The following is a 20,000-nucleotide window of genomic DNA, read 5'->3' as shown; positions in this document are numbered from 1 at the left end:
CCCTCAGCATCCCCAGCAGCAGGAGCCTGGGGAAAGAGCAGTTTGGGGCGTATGGTATGATCGCGGGTCGCCTCGCCAGCCAGTTCGGGGTGGACGGGCAGGCGTGTGTGCAGCGGTTCATGTGCGAGATGCAGCAGCGACCGATAGACAAGCGGACCATGGTGGGAAAGCTACTCACTCTGCTGCTCACGTGTGTATCTGTCCTTCATGTTAAATATAAGACTGTTTTCTGAAATACTTCCACGCAGCGCCTTCACTACATTCCAAAGACTCTAGATGAAGAGACACGGGTTTTAAAGGATGTTTTTTTATGGTTCTAGTAGTAGGTTAACAAGATTTCTATATTATGAACAGGAGAAACACTCTTGAGAATCCGGCTGATCACCTTTATAGGCTTTGAAAATAGTTTTAATGAAGTGAAACGGGTTTTTAAGGATTTTTTTTTTTTATGGTTCTAGTAGCAGATTAACAAGATTTCTACGTTATGAACAGGAGACTCTTGAGAACCCAACTAATCATCTTTATGTGGTTTGAAAATACCCGTGGTGAGAGAGCAAAGGCTACATGAAAGCCCATTCGTAATCCTACATAAGTTTCAGGATACGAATGAGTGACAACATTAAATTAATTAGTGTAGTAAATGTATAGAAGTATTGAGAGTTGTGGATTGTAGTATCTCTCTCTCTCTCTCTCTCTCTCTCTCTCTCTCTGCCAGTCTACCTATCGGCCTTTCCGTCTATCTTAATATCAGTCTATTAATTTGTCTTTATATTTATTAATCTGCTCTGCTTTTATCTATTTATCATTTACCTATCAATCTATCCATCTATGTTCCTATCTCTCTATCTATCAATGTGTCTTCTTTCATAGGCCCAGCATCAAGAACAAGGGAGAGGCTGATCTACTGACGGACTACTTAACGGCGCGGAAGCTGGGTAAGAGCGGGGCGTATTGCGATCATCACTACTCCGCCTGTCCAATCAGCGTGTTCCATTTCTTCGATAGCGTACGGAACATCACTGCTGATTGGTTCTGATAGGAGGGGAGTAGCGGGTTTCTGTTTCTCCCTCCCGCTCATTGGAGATTTATTTATAGTACTCATTTATTTTATTTATTTATTGTTTATATTTTGATGTTTTTTTTTCTCTTCGTTTCTCTCGGACCTTTTTTTATCCCTTATTTTTTTTTTTATCAAGTTATTTCTTTCCGCTAGAAACCTTTTTTCTTCTTTTGAGGCTGGTAAGGTTACGTCACATTTTCTTTCTTTATAATAAAAGCTATTACCTTTTCTCCTCTACGTTAGGACATGCAGGATTCTCTCTCTCTCCTTAGAATCTAGTCTTTGCTGCTTAGGTTAGGGAAGATTCTCTCTCTCTCTCTCTCTCTCTCTCTCTCCTTATAAACTTGTTATTTTTGCTCGGTTACAAACTCTTCTGCATCTTGGTTAGGTTAGGTCAAAGTAACGCAATTTTTTCCTCACCATTTCTAGTTTAAAGTTAAGTCATTATCTCATCCCCCCCTTGGCAATTTTGTAACTTATACTGTGTTAAGATTGTCTAACCTTTCCCTTTTAACCTCAAAGTACACTGGTCAGTCTTATGTAAGGTTATGTACGGTTAACCTGAACCAAAAACTTGCTGTCATGTTGGTTGTGTCTAACTCATTGTTCCCGTGAGTATGCAAGTGTTAGGTTACGGTTGGCGCAGTTCAGTAGCTCGTGTGTCTTGTATGTGGTGCTGAATGTGATGTCTTAAGCTAACATTGACATTAAAGACAGTAGGAATGTTCAATATGCGTTTCCGTCACGCCGGGGTAACACTCGCTGTCTGGGTGGGTGTGCGTCATGTGCGGGTGAGCCACGAGTCAATAAAGGAGTCACAAACACGGCACACATACTCATGTACGTTTTATTTAAAGCAACATGACTGATTCTTTGTGGTGAATACAACGAGACAAAAAATCTTGAACCAAGTGGAGGATGTGAGGCGCCGTGATGATGGGATGAGCGGGCGGGGGGCGGGGTACAGGGTGGCGGGGGGAGGAGGAGGTGGTGGTGGAGGTGGTGGTGGTGGTGGTGGAGGGAGGAGGAGGAAGAGGCAAGCGACGATGATGAGGAGTCAGTAGTCGTATTATCCTATGAGTGAGGAATAACAAAATAAATAGAGTGACCCATAGCAGAGCTAGTTGAGCCACGCGTCCGGGGGGGCTGCCGCGCCCTCCGGCCGGCCCGCCGCCCCTCTCCGCGCCGCGCGCCGCCGCCCGGTGCAGGACAAGACAGACCGAGACGAGACGCAGCGCTACATCTACACGATATATATATACAGAATGTACAGGAAACAAATGCATGGCGGGCGGCGCGCGGCGTGCGGCGCGGGGGCGGGCCTGCTGGACCCATAGCTGCCGCTAGTGCAGGTCTGCGGCGACTAGCATCACTAGTTGTCTCCGCGGGGCCGGCGGCTCCTGGTATAAAAATATATTTCTTTCTCTCTCTCTCTCTCTCTCGCTCTCGCTCTCTCACTAACTCGCACTCTACTTAGAATAGTCTTTGTATATACAAGGCCCATAGCAAGGCTACTGGGGCCAAGGCCACTCACTGGTGCGTCCAGAGGGGCGCGGCGCTCCCTGCCCGGCCCGCGCGGCGCCGCGCCCGGGGCCCCCGGGTGAGCAAACCCAGGGAACAGAAGGGGGGGCGGGGGCCCCGGGGGCGCCGCGCTAAGGGGGGCGTCACCCTCGGCGGCGCGCCAGGCGGCCCTCGCGGGGCGTCAGCGTCGCCAGTTTCTGTACCGCGCGGGGCGGCGTATCACAAGAGGCCTGGAGGGTGGCGGCGCGCAGCACAGCAGGCTGCGGCTCTCAGCCTCCTGCTGGAGTGCTGAGGGGCTGCGCTGTGAGCTGGTGACACCAGCAGCAGCAGTGTACAGCCTGCTGTGATCCCTCTCTAAACAGCTGTAGTGAGACTATGCAGCAGCAGCAGCAGCAGCAGTAATAGCAGCAACAATAACACTCTGGGTATATACAGCAATTACATTAATAATTATTATAACTATAATAACAAAAATATATAAAAAAAATCATCAAAGACTGTACGTTAGGACCAAAGTGCGAGGGGGAGGGCGGGGTTAGAGCTGGGGGGAGGGGGAGCTGAGGGTGCGCGGACTAGATAGTGTACGATGGCGGGGCGGGGGGCACGGCTGCCTCGCCCCCCGCCCCCACTGGGCACGGGGCGACTGCTGCCAACACGCGGCGACACCAACACAACGACAACAATGATGATAAAGAACAAAACACTGGGCGACCCAACACGCCTACGCGCCCGCACGCCCACAAGGGGCCGTGCCGCGCGTCTTCACCAACACACCAGGAAGTGACGGGCGCGCTGGCCCCGCCGCGCCTCACCCGGGCTGACCCAAGCTGACCCGGGCTGGGGCTGGGGCGGGCGAGGCCACGGCCACCAATACTAATGAGGGAAGTACAAAACGAGACTAAAACGTGTTCCTGAGCCACTCTGCGCCGAGGAGTGGTGGTGGTGGTGGTGGTGGTATTGGTGGTGGTGCTCGTAATAATAATGATAATAGATAATAATAACAAACACCAAACAAGTAACAGTGAACAAGAGCAAACTACTCATCCAATCACCATCACCAATAATAATAATAATAATAATAATAATAATAATAATAATAATAATAATAATAATAATAATAATAATAATAATAAAAATGAGTCAACTACAAAACATACACACAGACACACAAACTCATTCCACACAAAATAATCATTACAGAACTGGGGAAAAAACAATGGGGAGGGGCAGGAGGGGGGGATGGGAGAAGGGGAATGGGGAAAAATAATGCCACAATATTGAGGAGGAGGAGGAGGAGGAGGAGGAGGAGGAGGAGGAGGAGGAGGAGGAGGAGGAGGAGGAGGAGGAGGAGGAGGAGGGATATGTTAGTGGAGATTACTTTGGATAAAAATGAGAGAGAGAGAGAGAGAGAGAGAGAGAGAGAGAGAGAGAGAGAGAGAGAGAGAGAGAGAGAGAGAGAGAGAGAGAGAGAGAGAGAGAGAGAGAGAGAGAGAGAGAGAGAGAGAGAGAGAGAGAGAGAGAGAGAGAGAGAGAGAGAGAGAGAGAGAGAGAGAGAGAGAGAGAGAGAGAACAAAATAAATAAGATGAAACAAAGTCAAAAAGACGAGAGAGAGAGAGAGAGAGAGAGAGAGAGAGAGAGAGAGAGAGAGAGAGAGAGAGAGAGAGAGAGAGAGAGAGAGAGAGAGAGAGAGAGAGAGAGAGAGAGAGAGAGAAAAGGCAGGGCATAACAGGGTAAGGCAGGGGGCAGGGGGGACGGTCACGGCAGGGTGTGTGTCGGGACAGTGGAAAGAAAAAAACAGCCCATAATTTACCTCAACAAACAAATCCGACCTACAGAAGCTAAGCTGTATTTTGAAGTAGAGGTCTCTTACTGTCAATGTCGATCACCCTCTCTCTCTCTCTCTCTCTCTCTCTCTCTCTCTCTCTCTCTCTCTCTCTCTCTCTAACAAGGAAGCTCTCTCTCTCGATGTTAGTTCTCTTCCTCTCTCACTTATTTTCTGTCTATAAACCAAGGATATTCCAGTCTCTCTCTCTCTCTCTCTCTCTCTCTCTCTCTCTCTCTCTCTCTCTCTCTCTCTCTCTCTAACAGAGGTAATGGACTGTTTATTTTGTACATATAATCATTTCTGTGCTCCAGTGGTTAATATAACAAAGGGTTGTGTGTGTGTAGGGGGATGCAAGGGGGGAGAGGGAGTGGGAATAAGGGGAGAGGTGGGGGAAGGCGGGGAGGAGACGGAAGCAACATTTGGGGAGGGTAGTGAGGGAGATAAAAGGAACATTTGGCATCTGAGGTAAAGGAAATAAACATATGGGTGGGGGAGAGGAGGGGGGAAAGGGAGGGGAGTGAGGGAAAAAGGGGAAACACAACAAAAAATAATAAATAAATAAATAAATATACAAAACAAATGAAAAATAATAATAAGAAAAAAATAAATAAAACTTAAATTAGCTTTTTCTTCACCAGAACTCAAATATTTAATAATTTATATATCACGCTGGGAGAGAGGGAGGGGAAATGCATGGGGGAAGAAGGGAGGGAGGGGGAGGGGGCACAGGGACACGGGAAATGGGGGGGAGGGGCAGGGAATGGGGAGATGGGGATGAGTAGAAGAAAGTTTGCATATATTAATCAGTCAATCAGTCAGTCAGTCAGTCATTCTTGGGTCGTGAAGTGAAAGGGGAGAGAAATGAGGAAGAGAGGAAGAAAGGCATAATTACAAAATATCAGACAATAATAATAATAATAGTAATTGTAATAAGTCAAGTGATGATACTCTGATAAGTATGCTATGTGGGAAACAGGAAACAGGTCAAAATAACAGGAAATAAATAAATAAACATTGGAATAACAGATAATAATAACAATAGTAATATCGTCATCATCATCCTAGTAGTAGTAGTAGTAGTAGTAGTAGTAGTAGTAGTAGTAGTAGTAGTAGTAGTAGTAGTAGTAGTAGTAGTGGTGATGGTGGTGGTGCTGCATTGAAATGTAACAGACCACAACAACAACAATAATAATAATAATAATAATAATAATAATAATAATAATAATAATAATAATAATAATAATAATAGTAACATACATACCAACAAACACATCTAATACAACACATCCTTGCCAAGGCACCAAAAAAAATAAATAAATAAAATAAATAAATAAAAAAACAAATAATAATAAATAAAAAGACATATAGATAGCATTGTAAAAAAACGTGCAGAAAAAAAAAGAAAGAAAAAAGTGCACAAACACAAACAAACACACAAACCATTAAAAAACACCCTGCAATACATATAGAGGAGAAGAAGTACCTGCCACTTTCACAAATCCCAGAATCCATAAATACTTTTTTTTAACCCCAAACAAACACTTGACTCCACAATGCAAAAAATGGAAATGATGGAGGAGGAGGAGGAGGAGGAGGAGGAGGAGGAGGAGGAGGAGGAGGAAGGGCGTCAATGGAGATGGCACAGGAAGAGAAAGAGGAGAAGAGGACAAGTAAAGAGAGGAAGAAAAGAAGAGAAGAGAAGAGAAGAAGCAGGAGTGTTGATGGGAATGGCACAAGAGGAGGATGAGGACGAGGACAAGGAGGAGGAGGAGAAAGCAGGTGTTAATGGGAATGGCACAGGTGTGAAGGACAGGACAGGAGGAGCAGTCACTGGGGTATACCAAGATAAGGGATGTAATGCTAAGGGTTTGATTAGGACCCAAAGGAGCCTCCGAAATTGAAGCTGGTGGGCACCGCTGTCTGCTGGAAGTTGTAACCTGCAACGAGACACAATGCTGTAATCCTGCAACACTGGGGGAAGGTTACAGGCTAAAGAATTAGAAAGAGGAGTGTTTAAGGCTGTAAGATTAAAAAAGAGAAGTGTTTAAGGATGCACGATTAGAAAGACAAGTGTTTAAAGCTGAAGGATTATAAAAGAGAAGAGTTTAAAGTTGTAGGATTAGAAAAGAAGAGTGTTTTAGGCTATAGGATTAAAAAAGAAGAGTGTTCAAGGCTGCATGATTAGAAGAAGTGTTTAAGAATGCAGGATTAGAAAGAGAAGTGTTTAAGAATTGCATACTGATATTAAGAAAAGCAATTATAATCTGTAGGTTTAAATAGACATAAAAAATTGTAATGAAAGAAAAAAACTACTGGTAACTGTAATTTTGCATCAATGTAGACCTGAGAGAGAGAGAGAGAGAGAGAGAGAGAGAGAGAGAGAGAGAGAGAGAGAGAGAGAGAGAGAGAGAGAGAGAGAGAGAGAGAGAGAGAGAGAGAGAGAGAGAGAGAGAGAGAGAGAGAGAGAGAGAGAGAGAGTAAACCACACATATACATAAAACAATACAATGAACAGCAAAACACCAAACTCCACAAGACAACACAACTAATTCCACCCTGCTCCACCCACTCCACCACTTACCTCCACTCTGCTGTATCTTCTTGCTCTGCGCTGCTGCACGCCTTTGGTCTGCCAGCGTTGCCACCTCCTGCATCACCTTCTGCTGCTCGGCACTCAGCCCGGTGGTCAGTGCCTGGTACCACACAGGGGCGTTGGCTTCAAGGGCTGTGGGGACGCAGGGAGGGCCATGATAAGTGGTTCATCAAGGAAGGTACACTTGGGTTTGTGGGTAATCTGGGGTCATAGGAACATTAGGGAAGGTGCAAGAAGTCATCAGGTCTGTGAGGGATCAGGGAAGGGTCACTACAACACTGGCATATGAGGGAAGCCGTAAGTTATTAGGTCTGTCCATGGTGAGTGAAGATCGTGAATGTTTGACACCAGGAGAGGAGACAATCCAAGGCAACAGCGAACTTTACAAAACTTTCAACTTAAGATTCAACCCCTTCGCTCCACCTCTAACAAACAAAAAGTCAGAAGCTGCGATTTACTCTCAAACATCCACCAAAAATTTAAAAAGGTCACTTAAAAGAGGAGTAAAATGCATATCAATAAAAAAACAATAAAAAACATAACACTCCCCATATGAAGAATCGTTTAATGACATCAACCGTTGTAAGCAAAATTTAAAAACCAAACATTGTGAGACAGTGCGATGGTGGCAAGTCCAACACGAGGCACACTGAGTGACCCAGCGTACTTACTCTGCATGACGTCCTTGAACACACAGTACTCGTCCACCTCACACTCCTCACGGTCCAGGGGCGTTGTGAAGGACTCCAGCGCTGTCTCGTCCATTTCGTCATCGGAGTCGTCGTCATCCTCCTCCTCGTCCTGGTGGCGGGAAAAGACGACTCAGCGTAAGTGCAAATAAGATGAGTTTTATAAAGCGACAGTGATGCATCTGTCATTTTCCTGCTTTAATTCCATCTTCTGTTTCTTCTTCTCTCTTATCTCACCTCCACTGTGGCGGTGATGGCAAAGGGGGATGTTGCAGATGCCTTCTTCACCTTCTCACCAAGTTTCTCCAGGTATTCGTCCCCAGTGTCATCCAGCTCGTCCTCATCACTCTCCAGGACCTCTGTGCAGGGGAGAGAGTGGTGAGGTTCCTCTGTTAGGTTAGCTTGGTGTATCTCAAGAGTGGTGATGTTCAAGGGGTGATTTTGTCTAAGGAATGGTGATGCTTTGTTTCTTGGTTAGGTTAAAGCTTTGTTTGTATATTTGTGTGTTTTTCTTTTTTTTTTTTGGTTTTAGTTTGGTAGGGTTTGTGGTATTTGCTTTTGTCGTTTCCTCTCTCTCTTTCTCTCGGCAGTAACATTACCTAATCCTTCACTTCTGGGCATAACTATCTCTCTCACTCTCTCTCATTACACAATCTATCAACAATTCATCACTTTGGGGCACAACATTCTCTCTCTCTTTCTCTCTCTCTCACTTACCATGCTCAATATCTTCATCATCCTCTCCATCATCCTCATCGTCACTGTTCTCCTCACTGGCCTTGGCTGCGGAAGGAAGGAGAGAGAAAAGATTAACACGTCACACAAACAGAGGACGAGAAGACATGCATCAACAAACCACGTCCTTGAAAAACTCCCTTATCAGACCAGCCTGGGAAATGTTTGTGTGTGTGTGTGTGTGTGTGTCTGTGTTGCAAGGCTTCTACTACTACTACTACTACTATTTTTTTATGCATTGAAGCAAAGGATATACAGAAGCAGGCAGGGAGTTCCAGAGTTTACCAGTTAAAGAAAAGAATAAGATTGCTGGTTAACTCTTTAAGGCTGGAGAAAGTAGAAAGCAGGCAGGGAGCTCAAGAGTTTACCAGTTACAGGAAAGAAAGACTGAGAGTACTGGTTAACTTGCATTAGGGAGGTGAACAGAATAGGAGACAGGAAATACAGAAGCAGACAGGGAGTTCCAGAGTTAACCAATGATGAAGATGAAAGATTAAAAATACCAGTTAACTCTTGCATTAGGGAGATGGACAGAATAGAGTGAGGTGAGAGAAACTGAAAGCCTTACCTGCATAAGCTCTCTTCAGTCCCTGGAACAGCATAAGCACAGCAGGGATGATTTCCTTGTGGCACTCCTGCAGGACGCCCAGCCTCTCAGGACCCAGCTGGAGGAGGGTGCACATCCCCAGCACACAGATCTTACGGTCATGGAGCCTGAGGGATGTGAGATGTGAAGGAGTGGAGGGTGACGGGAAGGGGAAATTGAACAGACTCTCTCTCTCTCTCTCTTAAATGTAATATCTAATGGAAGATGAGAGAATGAGAAATAAAACATTCTCTCACTCTTTCAATAAATATTTTTAGTGGAGGGTGAAGGGAGTGAAAAATGAACAGAATTTTCTCTCTCTCTCTCTCTCTCTCTCTCTCTCACACACACACACACACAGTCAGAGCGCCTCACCCAAGGAAGCAGTCGGTGTCATGAATCCACTGCTTAATGAAGTGGGAGGTGAGGGTGGTGGTGGTGTTAGGCAGTGTAGTGGACTCCAGCACCTGCAGCAATGTGTCAGGAGCCGTGTACAGCACTGCGATGATCACCTGAGGGAAGAACAGGCCGGTCAGTGGCTGTGGAGAAGCTTAACAAAGACTATCTATATACCCGGCTGGCAATCCCACATGGGGCAGCCCTAAACACCACAAACTCACACACGTCACTCACACTCCCAGTCTCGTCAGCCCCTGGTGGAATGGTACAGTCTCGTCAGCCCCTGGTGGAATGATACAGTCATGTCAACCACTGTACTACACCAGGAGCTTAGGCTTAGCGCAGCTGGCCACACACATCCACAGCAAGGCCTCACAGCACATTAGTTTACTCCTGCCCCTTCATAATGAGTGTTCCCTACCCTGCACCTACTCCAATCCTGAGACCACAGAAGATACAGGCATTTCCTCACCTCGCCTACAGCAGGAAACCTTTGTCTCTCGCCTACAGCAGCAAATCTTTCTGTCTGTCCCACCTACAGCAGCAAATCTTTGTCTCCCACCTACAGCACCAATCTTTGTCTATCTCACCAACAGCAGCAAATCTTCCGGTCTGTCTATCACCTGCAGTAACAAATCTCTCTCTCTCTCTCACCTGCAACAGCATGGTTCTGAGTTCAGCAGTCTTCACCTCCCGCAGCAGACGCTCCACCACCAGCTGGATGATGGAGCCCAGGCACTGGTTGATGCGGCCCTGGCACTGCAGCACAATCACCTCCAGCAGCTTGGCGGCGTGGCACTCGTCATCCTCCGCACAGTCCTGCTGGTGGTGGTGGGCAAGGGATGTGGTCAGCTGGGGTTTAGATGATAGGTTATTGGTGTTGTTGGTGTTTTACTTAAGGTTTTATCAATGGTTGTGTGTTTAATTGAGGGGTTGTCAGTTTTTCTTGTTTGTTTTTGTACAGTGTGTTTTTTTTGAGGAGTTATGTGTTTTTTTTTTCTTTTTCTTTACGTTAACTTTGTTTTTTTGCGAAGATTATCAATATTTTTCTTTTTTTTTGGTAGGGTTTGCCATTTCATGACGTGTAGACACTTATACACCAACCTCACAGCACTACAAGTCACAAGTCACCCTCCATATGCCTCACCTGGGTCAGCATGGTCTTGCACATCTCAAACACAGCTGCAATCCTGGCCTCGGAGCTGATGAAGCCCTCAGTGTCCACGGTGATATAGTTGTGGAGCGCCGGCATCATCTCCGTGAAGTAGTCAAACCCGTCACTCTTGAACATCTGTGTGGGCGACGGCAGGCAGTGAGAAATGGGGCTAAGATATGGTGTTCAGATCTGGCATTTTTAGTTAAGTGTGCCATGTGATAGCCATACACATTTTCTATGATGAAAAAGAGAGCAAGGTACTGACTCATAAAAGAATCAAGGGTGTACTAGCAAAAAGTGTGAACAAGGATTCCTTACATCATTAAGCAGCTGTCAGAGATCAAGACAATGTAAATAATCACTGCAATCAGACAATAACCAATGAAATTATAAAAAAAAATAAAATAATAAATAAATAAATAATGTAAACACACCAGAGATAAGAGAAGCAAGGATACATTCAAGTGAGGTGAGGCAAACTTACCTGGAACATCATTTCAAAGCACTTCCACAGGTCTGGGGAGATTCTGGTGCTGGTGAGGCTGTACACGAGGGCCAGCGCCTCCTCGTAAAACTCTGTGGGGGTGAAGAGCATGGCTGTTAGGAAGGCTCAGGTGAATGGGGGACTGTAATAGAATCTGAGAAGGGAATTTAGCCTAAGCACAGGGAGAATAAGGATGCTACATAAAGAACGAAAATTTAGCCTAACATGGCCCATTCAAGATCAAGAGGGTGAGGGAGTGCTGCAGTAAGTTTGTGTTAAGGTGATCAAGACTTCAAGGGGGTGGAAATCTAAGCAGGAATGATGGTAAGGGAAAACAGAGATGCTACAGGAATCATAAGGAGGAACTGTAACAAAGAACGGAGGCCACAACAGTTAATTTCAGCAGCAACAGTACACTGACCCATAACGTTCTTGGTGAGGATGAGGCCCACCACCTGCAGCGTGATGGGTTCTATCTGCTCCATGATCTTGGGGTTCTCCTCCATGCAATTGATCAGCGTCTCAATGGTGCTCAGGAGACCCATGGCGGTGATGGCCTTCTCGTCCGCTCCCTCCTCTGCGTCCACCACCTGTGTGCATGTCGGGTGGTCATGGCAGATGCATTGTGGCAGTTATGTAGCACCACACTGACTGAATTGTTAAAAGATTGAGAAAATAACAGTGACTAATTTGAAGCGTTGCAATGCTGGGGTCATGGAGAGCTGAGCATCACAAATATTTAGCACCATACTGATATTAACCATCAAGTGATACAGAATACCAGTGAAATATTCAGGTGACAATATTAATGAACTCAAAAGCAATACTGAGGTCATAGAAAGCTGAGCACCACACTTTGATAGTCAATAAGCACCATTAAAGAATAACAACTGCATTAACTCAATCTGAAGACTAATCATATTCTGTCTAGCTTCAGCCATACACTGGTCTATATAAATATAAGTCATCCCAGTAAAGCAACAGATAAACAAAGCTGGCAGTGAGTATAATTTGTCTGCCTATCTCTGTAATCCCAGCCTCATACACTGGTCTAAATAAACTTAGGTCATCCCTGGAGCGCAACAGATAAAAAAACCCACAAGTGCATATATTTTGTCTCTCTCTCTCTCTGTAATCTAAGCGTTACCCTTACACTGTTCTATACAAACCCTAAGATCTTCCCGATGAACAATGCCAACAGTGCACATTTTCTATCTCCCTTTCCCTCTAAGTCCCAGCATCACCACAAGCTCATGGGTAACCGGAGCGGGAGGAGAGTGCTTTACCTGCTGGAAGGTGGCGGCTAACTGGGTGCACATCTCCACAGCAATGGGCGTCAGCTGGTCTGTGTAGGTGGTGACAATCTTGCACATCACGTTGGTCAGGTCATCATTCTCTGTCTCCTTGATGACCTTGAGGAGCTCCTGCACAATGGCTTGGATCTGTGGTAGGAGGGATCATGGTTAGGTGCTTGGTGACTGGATCTGTGCAGTGGTGAAGGGAAGGTATGACAGTGGAGGTTAGGCCGATTGAATGAAATCCTAATGAACACTAACAAGAGTACTGGGACAAAATAAAAGATCCTGAAGATAAAGAAGTTTCTAAAACCCAAGAAATAAAAGAGACACACCAAAAACAGACAATAAAACATGGGAAAAACAAGAGAAAATGAGAGAAAAGACCCAACCCAAAAATGATTAAGAAAAAACAACAAATGGAACAAGAGGAACCCACTACCACACTCACATTAGGCTCCACGATCTTCTCAGCCTTATTCTGCGAGGCAAGGAAGGCAGAGAGGGCCATGGCTGCCTCCACCTTCACCGGCAGCTCGTGGTCGTTCAGCAGCGCGTTCTGGATGCAGTTCATCGCCGCCACAATATTCTGCTCTGACTTAAACTTGATCTCGTCGAAGTTTTGTAAGATCCAGCATGCCTGTTTGGGGGTCGGAATGCACTCAGAGGGGATGTCACTGATTGCACTTACTACAATAATTACTGAGTGGAAAAATAAGATAAAATAATAAGGTGGGTGTCTCCGTGCTTGTTTGGGGGATCGGAATGCACTTAATTAAGAGGGACATCGCTGGATTACACTCACTACAGGAATGTCTGATTGGAAAAATAAGATAAAATAACAATAATAATAATGAGGGAGGAAAACATGACAGGCAGATAAAAAAAAATAATAAGAAAAAGACTGCTACTATTGGAGAGACACCCATACAAAAATAAATAAAAAAATAAATAAATAAATGAAAACAACAGACAAAACAACACAAACGCTACTACAACTCAAACCAAACACTTACCCTTGCCCTCATGAAGCCATATGGGCTCTGGAACTCAGGGAACACATACTGGGCTATCATTGTCTCCATCTGGTCCTTATAAATCTTCTTCTTCAGCAGCACACCGCCCAGCGTACCGATCTGAGGGACGGGATGGGATCGGTTCGTGTGTGTGTGTGTGTGTGTGTGTGTGTGTGTGTGTGTGTGTGTGTGTGTGTGTGTGTGTGTGTGTGTGTGTGTGTGTGTGTGTGTGTGTGTGTGTGTGTGTGTGTGTGTGTGTTTGCTAGTAATTCTAATGTTTGCAAGGTGGAATAAATTTTAACATATTCTCCAATCCTCTCTGTCTCTCTCTCTGTACAAACTCAAACGTATTTTTCAAAGCTTAAATAGTCTTCTCTATCTCTCTCTTCCTTTACGTAAACACACACAACAGCCCAACTCAGTCACGTCCTTTCACACACAGCTCAACACTCCTACCGGCCTCTTATGGTCAATCAACACACTGCAACACTTGTAAACACTCTTCCAGCACCCAAAACATCACTCACACATACAGTCACACATTCCAACACCACACAAACACCCCACAAACACTTCTACATACTCACCAACATCCATACACACCCACTGGTACTCAAACACCCCATAAACACTACAAATCTCACCATATGCATGACTCCATCCTTATGTCTTGGGTCCACGTTAGGAGTAGTGAGGACCTGCATGAGAAACACCATAGTCTTCTCCAGCATCTCCTTCCTCTTGCGCACGGTGGACAAGAGAAGACCCTGCGCGGCCGTCACTGGAGAAACTAGGTCCTCATAGATGTCTGGGGGAGGTGAGGAGTGAGTCAAAGGTAAGGTGTGAGGGTTTCTGAGTGATGGTGTGTTAAATCAAGGGAAATGTGATGGTTTTTGTGTTGCTGAGGCACAGAGGGAGTCTTCTTAAGCTCTCTGGGATTTCAAAGGGTGTTTGAGAATATATAGATAGTTATTTTGTATTTTAAGTTAGAGAGAGTCTTCTTAAGCTATCTGGGATTTCACAAGATGTTTTTTTGAGAATATATAGATTATTATTTCGTATTTTTAAGTCTTTTTGTCACTAATGAAATGCAATTCTTGTTTGATAACCACAGAATCATAAAAACACCCTTGAAAACCCCAGAGGCTTTCACCACTGCCCGTCTGAAGCTGAGGAGATTCACACGCCAACACAAGACACCCACTCGCTACTCACCAAACTTAACCCGCACATATTCATAGGGGTCTGAGTTCCACAGCTCTTGGTCAGCGTCAGAGTAACACATGAGGGGGAAAAGAACGTCCTGCACCACGGAGAGCATGTGTGGCTTGAGCAGCTTCCACGCAACACTCTGTCCGACCCTGGGAAGGCGGCGACAGATGATTGAGTTGAGAAAGTGATGGTTTAAGGATTGTCTGTATTTTGAGTGTGTGTGTTAGGAAAGAGATGGTGTTAGAATCATCTTTGTGTGTGTGTGTGTATGTGTGTGTGTAAGGATCTTGGTAACTGGCAGGCAATGTTCACCAGCAGCAGTGTATCCCTTAAGTTAATCTGGGTTGAGCTTGTGACTGAGATGGTACACAGTGCCATGTCAGTAAAGATTATCAACCCTACACACACACACACACACACACACATATACACACTTACAATATGCTAAACAAAGCAAAGAAGTACAGGGCAAATATACCAAAGATTCTTATAAAACTTGCCAAACACCACATCTCCCAGCTTGTACCTTCTCTACCACCTTGCCAAACACAAGCCTCACCTTTGCTAAACACTGAACATCTCACATTCTCTCTCAATGACAGCCAAACACAAGCTTAACCTTTGCTAAACACTGAACATCTCACAATCTCTCTCTTTATGACAGCCAAACACAAGTCTAACCTTTGCTAAACACTGAACATCTCACATTCTCTCTCTCAATGACAGCCAAACAGGCCTCACCTTTGCTAAAACACTAAACATCCCACAGCCTCTCTCTCTCTCTCTCTTTCTCTCTATGACAGCCAAACACAAGCCTCACCCTTGCTCCAGGTAGTTGAGTGTCTGCTGGAGAACCCGTGGGGAGACATAAACCTTGCTGCGGTACAGGTTAAGAATCTTGAGGAGGACCTGTAGCACCCCCGCTGAGAAGGTCTTGATGTACCAATTGGCGAACTCTTTGTAGTCGCTGTGCACTGTGCTTGGGCAGCCGTACCTGTGTGGGTAAAGGTCCAGGTGGGTCAGGGTGTAAAGGTGTGGTACAGTGAGGTTTGGGTGTTGTGGTAAGGTGTGTTGTGGTGTGGTTGGGTGTGTGTGTGTGTTAGGGTGAATCTCTCTCTCTCTCTCTCTCTCTCTCTCTCTCTCTCTCTCTCTCTCTCTCTCTCTCTCTCTCTCTCTCTCTCTCTCAATAAAATAAAAATAAATAAAAAAACATTTGCATATCACCTTTCAGATAATTTCTCCTTAAACTCTCTCTCTCTCTCTCTCTCTCTCTCTCTCTCTCTCACTATAATAAAAAAATAAATAAAGTAAATAAAAACAACATTTGCAAGTCACACTTCTAATAATCTCTTTCTAAACTCCACTTCTTTCTCCCTCTCACTCCCTCACCTCTCAAATATTCGCGCCAGGATGTGGAGTGCCCACTTTTTAATCTTCCACCATGGCAGGTCTGGCCTCTCATCCTCATCCACCTGTAGCGTCTGATCTGGCACTGGTCGATCTGCCACCTGCCTGATCACCTCCATCCACCTGGTGAACTGCTCCCTGTCTAGCAAGTCCAGGGGCAGGTGGTACTGTGGAGGTAGAGGAAAGGTTAAGGTGGATGATGGGTGGTGTTTGTGGTGCTGTGGGGGAAGGTGCTGGGGTGGGTGGTGGTTGCAGGGGTGGTGAGAGATTGGTAATGCTGCTGGTGGAATGTGGAGTGTTCATTATTGCTGTGAGTGGAGTGAGAGATATTACTGTGGGATAAGACAAGATTAAACCAAAGATATCAGCGGAAATTCTCGGCAATATAACTTGATGAACGAAAGTCACAAACATATGCACTTCAAAATAGAGCAAAGACACGAGAAATATTATTGAGAAAGGAATTTGAAGACGTACATTAATCTTCCTCAAAAACAAAAGAAATGACAAAGAAACAAGATTCACAACAATAATAATAATAATAATAATAATAATAATAATAATAATAATAATAATAATAACTCTTCTAACCAAACATACACATAGTAATAACAATAACAGTAATAACAAAAATAATAACAATAATAATAACAAAGACTACTACTACAATTTACCTCTTAATTCTTTACATATACATTTCTAACAATAAGACTACAACAGTTATCTTCTTTTTATCATTCACCAGCAGCAATCCAAGCTTTACAACAATTACTTTACTTATCTGTCTTTCATTTACTTATTTTTAACCATTAGCACACTAAATCACTTTCACCTCTTCATTTATTCACCCACCAACACCAGCACCACCAGCACAAACACCAGCAGCACCTCACCTGTGTCAACGCATAGTATATCTTGAGTATGAGCTTCTGCAGCAGTGTGGAGTGTTCCGAGGGGTCTGGCAGGAGGTGCACCATGCGTTCGTAGCACATAGGGAGGAGCAGCCTCATTGCCTCGTGTAGTGGTGCCCTGTCGTCCTTTCTTTTGTACCTGTAGGGGGTGGTGTGTGGTGAGCCAAGTGGTCAGTGGTGGTGGTGTGACTGGTGATGTTGCTAGGGTTAGTGATGTATGTTGGGTGAGGAGTGATGTGTTTGTGTAAGGTTATGATGATCTGGTCTATTTTCTTTGGTTCTCTCTCTCTCTTATAATGTCTAGATGTGTGGCTGAAAAGCTGATTGACTGACTAAATGACTGATTGATGAATGAAGTGAGTGAGTGACTGGGTGATAGATAGACTGATGACAGGATGGACTGACTAATGAACCACTGACTGGTAACAGACCCAACTTGTAAATAAATCAGATTGCCTGACTGACTGACTGACTGACTGACTGGTAAAATGATAAACTGAATGACAAACCTTCACCAGAAAGACTGAAACTGTAAATGCATCAGGGACTCAGCAACTGGCCAACTGACTGACTGAAGACCTGACTAACAGATCAAACTACACAAGACAGAGCTAACCAAATACATGTCTCAGGGCCTTGGAGCCTGGCGGGTACAAACACCGGCAGTACTGCAACCCTGAGTTGATTTGGGTTGAACTTGTGCCTGTGATAGCAAATCGACTTAACACAGGAAAGATTATCAACCCCACACATACATACACAAGGAAGCTTATCACCTATACAAACACACGCACACGTTTTCACCAGCTGGTACTGACACAAAGGGCTGCTGGGAGAAAGAGAAAGAGAATACTTATTTTTTAACAGTATAGATGGAAGAGATCTGAGAGAGAATAACAAGAGATAGGATGAGCAAAGTCTTTCAACAGCCAGAGGAGAGAATAGGAAAGACAGACAGGCCCAAAACTCACTCAAAGCTGGGAAGAGACAACAAAAGTCAAGGATTTATTACCAGTTGATACAGACAGAGAGGAGACTGCCATGAGAGTGAGAAACAGACAGAAGACAGACACAAAGAGTGGCTGAGAGAACAGAGATAGTGAGCAACACCAAGAGACACAAAAGACAAAGATGATAACTCACTCAAAGTTCTTCACCAGCTGGTACAGACAGAGGAGGCTGCCATTCCAGAGAGATGTGTCTGGGTTCTGGAGGTAGATACTGATCTTGTCGACGATGTTTGTCCACCGATTGGGAAAGTCGTATTTAACCATCTGATACGTGCACACTGCCAGCTGGACCCTGTGTGTGTGTGTGTGTGTGTGTGTGTGTGTAGGGAGGAAAAAAAGTAATATTATGCAATGTTTTAAATGTTTTCAGTACATATTTAGCTTCAATACTAAAAGACTATTACTACTACTACTATTACTACTGCAAAACAAATATTACACTATCCTTCCACTATCCAGTCTTTCTTCTTCCTCCTCCACCTCCTCCTCTTAATCCTGTTCTATTTCTTCTTCTTCCTCCTCCTCCTCTTGTTCTATTTGTTCCTCTTCCTCCTTCTCTTCCTTCTGTTCATCCTTTCCTATTCTCCATTCCTTCACTCATATTTCTTCCTCTTCCTCCTCCTCCTCCTGTTTATCCACTCCATCCATTCACCACCCATTACATATCTACCATCCACATCACCATCTCATCTCCACCTCCTCCTCCTCTTCCTCACCCTCCAGCCATACACACCAGCACACCATCCCATCATCCACCCTCACCTGACAAGATCTGGCGCGTGGACTACTGCATCCACTATTGCATCGCGGATCATGGCGCGGTCCTGTTCATGAATGTGGAAAGGGATTGGCTCTCCTCCCTCGTACTCCGCGTCCTTCCAGTGTTGGGTCACCATGTTCTTCAGGTAGATAACGCCCGCCTGACGCACTGGCATGTCCACGTCACCCATCATGACGACCTGAAGCAGCGCCGGCGTGAATCCGATTATCTTCTTCATCTGCGGAAGAGAGAGAGAGAGAGAGGGAGAGTGAGTGGTTGGTTTCAATGGATGTGTTTTGTCTATTTTTCTTTATTTTTTTTTTAGCGACTTCTTTTCTAGAGATGAGTTGTGAATCTTCTTTTTAAATGTCTGAAAAGAGATGAGGTATGAATGTACAAGTGAATTTTTTTTTATCTTCTCGTCTGTAGCGGAGACAAGTAAGGACGAGGAACTGAGTGAGGAAAGTACAAGTTTAATCATTTCATCAGTCAGGGAGATGAGGGAAAAATATTAAAGTTTATCATCTTATCACCATTATCAGCTAGTTCCCCTACAGTCAGTCAGCCAGTCAACTCACCAATCCATCTATATATAAAGGCAATTACTGACATTCATCTGGCCACTACATGTCAACAATCATCATCCATGCATCCAGTGAATCAGGAAAATACAAGTTTATTCATTTCATCAGTGAGGGAGATGAGGAAGAAATATTCAAGTTTATCATCTTGTCATCATCAGTAGCCAGTTTCCCTACAGTCAGTCGGCCAGTCAACTCACCAATCCACCCTCACACAAAGGCAATCATCCACGCATCCAGTCATCCACACAGTTACTAACCCATATAACTTACTATCCACATTAACCATCCACACAGTTAACCCTTTCACCGCAGCAGAAGCAATAAATTAAGTCTTTAAGCCATCTATAAAAAAGTTAGTGATGAAAAAACACACACTGCATTTTCTTCCCAGTTCGGATATTGGATGTGGCTGTAGAACGAGGAAAGGTGTCTTAGCGATTGGTGATTAGGGAAACTTAACACCCACTCCTCCATCCTTACTGACACACTTAACCATGCACACTTAAATGCTGTCATCTCCACACTAACACACAAACACACACACACACACACACTCACAGTCACTCAGTTCCCCACCTAGTCACCCACACACAATGTCACTCCACCTTACCATCCCCACACATACACACACATCAGCTAGTTTCCCATCTCATCATCATCACACACACACACACACACACACACACATAAGCACAGTCAGCTAATTTCCCACCTCACCTCACCTCACCTCACACACACACGCACACACAGCTACCT

At 44.7% G+C, this 20,000-nt stretch overlaps 2 protein-coding genes across 4 annotated transcripts in view; one reads left to right on the top strand and one right to left on the bottom strand.

Moving 5' to 3' along the window:
• The window catches only part of LOC135095045 (uncharacterized), a 3,969-nt gene extending 2,179 nt beyond the window's left edge, over positions 1-1,790 (top strand). For both annotated transcript variants that reach the window (XM_063995684.1, XM_063995683.1), the window contains 2 exons: positions 8-190; positions 871-1,790. In XM_063995684.1, coding sequence (XP_063851754.1) covers positions 8-190; positions 871-1,036 — 349 coding nt within the window. In that variant the 3' untranslated portion in view covers positions 1,037-1,790. The remainder of the gene's footprint in view (positions 1-7; positions 191-870) is intronic.
• A 101-nt stretch (positions 1,791-1,891) lies between these two features.
• Positions 1,892-20,000, bottom strand: part of LOC135095044 (importin-7-like) — a 22,858-nt gene continuing 4,749 nt past the window's right edge. Inside the window, exons 2-22 of one of the 2 annotated variants that reach the window (XM_063995681.1) lie at positions 18,663-18,898; positions 18,034-18,192; positions 16,873-17,029; positions 15,962-16,146; positions 15,393-15,566; positions 14,576-14,721; positions 14,005-14,168; positions 13,361-13,480; positions 12,796-12,984; positions 12,336-12,491; positions 11,471-11,639; positions 11,050-11,141; positions 10,557-10,700; positions 10,064-10,231; positions 9,386-9,522; positions 8,993-9,138; positions 8,407-8,472; positions 7,927-8,048; positions 7,672-7,801; positions 6,989-7,132; positions 1,892-6,344 (exon numbers count right to left, since the gene is read on the bottom strand). In XM_063995681.1, coding sequence (XP_063851751.1) covers positions 6,280-6,344; positions 6,989-7,132; positions 7,672-7,801; positions 7,927-8,048; positions 8,407-8,472; positions 8,993-9,138; positions 9,386-9,522; positions 10,064-10,231; positions 10,557-10,700; positions 11,050-11,141; positions 11,471-11,639; positions 12,336-12,491; positions 12,796-12,984; positions 13,361-13,480; positions 14,005-14,168; positions 14,576-14,721; positions 15,393-15,566; positions 15,962-16,146; positions 16,873-17,029; positions 18,034-18,192; positions 18,663-18,898 — 3,069 coding nt within the window. In that variant the 3' untranslated portion in view covers positions 1,892-6,279. The remainder of the gene's footprint in view (positions 6,345-6,988; positions 7,133-7,671; positions 7,802-7,926; positions 8,049-8,406; positions 8,473-8,992; positions 9,139-9,385; positions 9,523-10,063; positions 10,232-10,556; positions 10,701-11,049; positions 11,142-11,470; positions 11,640-12,335; positions 12,492-12,795; positions 12,985-13,360; positions 13,481-14,004; positions 14,169-14,575; positions 14,722-15,392; positions 15,567-15,961; positions 16,147-16,872; positions 17,030-18,033; positions 18,193-18,662; positions 18,899-20,000) is intronic. The other variant, XM_063995682.1, reaches the window with a different exon arrangement.

The sequence above is a fragment of the Scylla paramamosain genome, chromosome 47 (genome assembly GCF_035594125.1).
Source record: "Scylla paramamosain isolate STU-SP2022 chromosome 47, ASM3559412v1, whole genome shotgun sequence".
NCBI classification, from domain to species: domain Eukaryota; kingdom Metazoa; phylum Arthropoda; class Malacostraca; order Decapoda; family Portunidae; genus Scylla; species Scylla paramamosain.
Note: the sequence above shows the minus strand (reverse complement) of the source record. Positions and strands in the feature narration are given on the sequence as shown.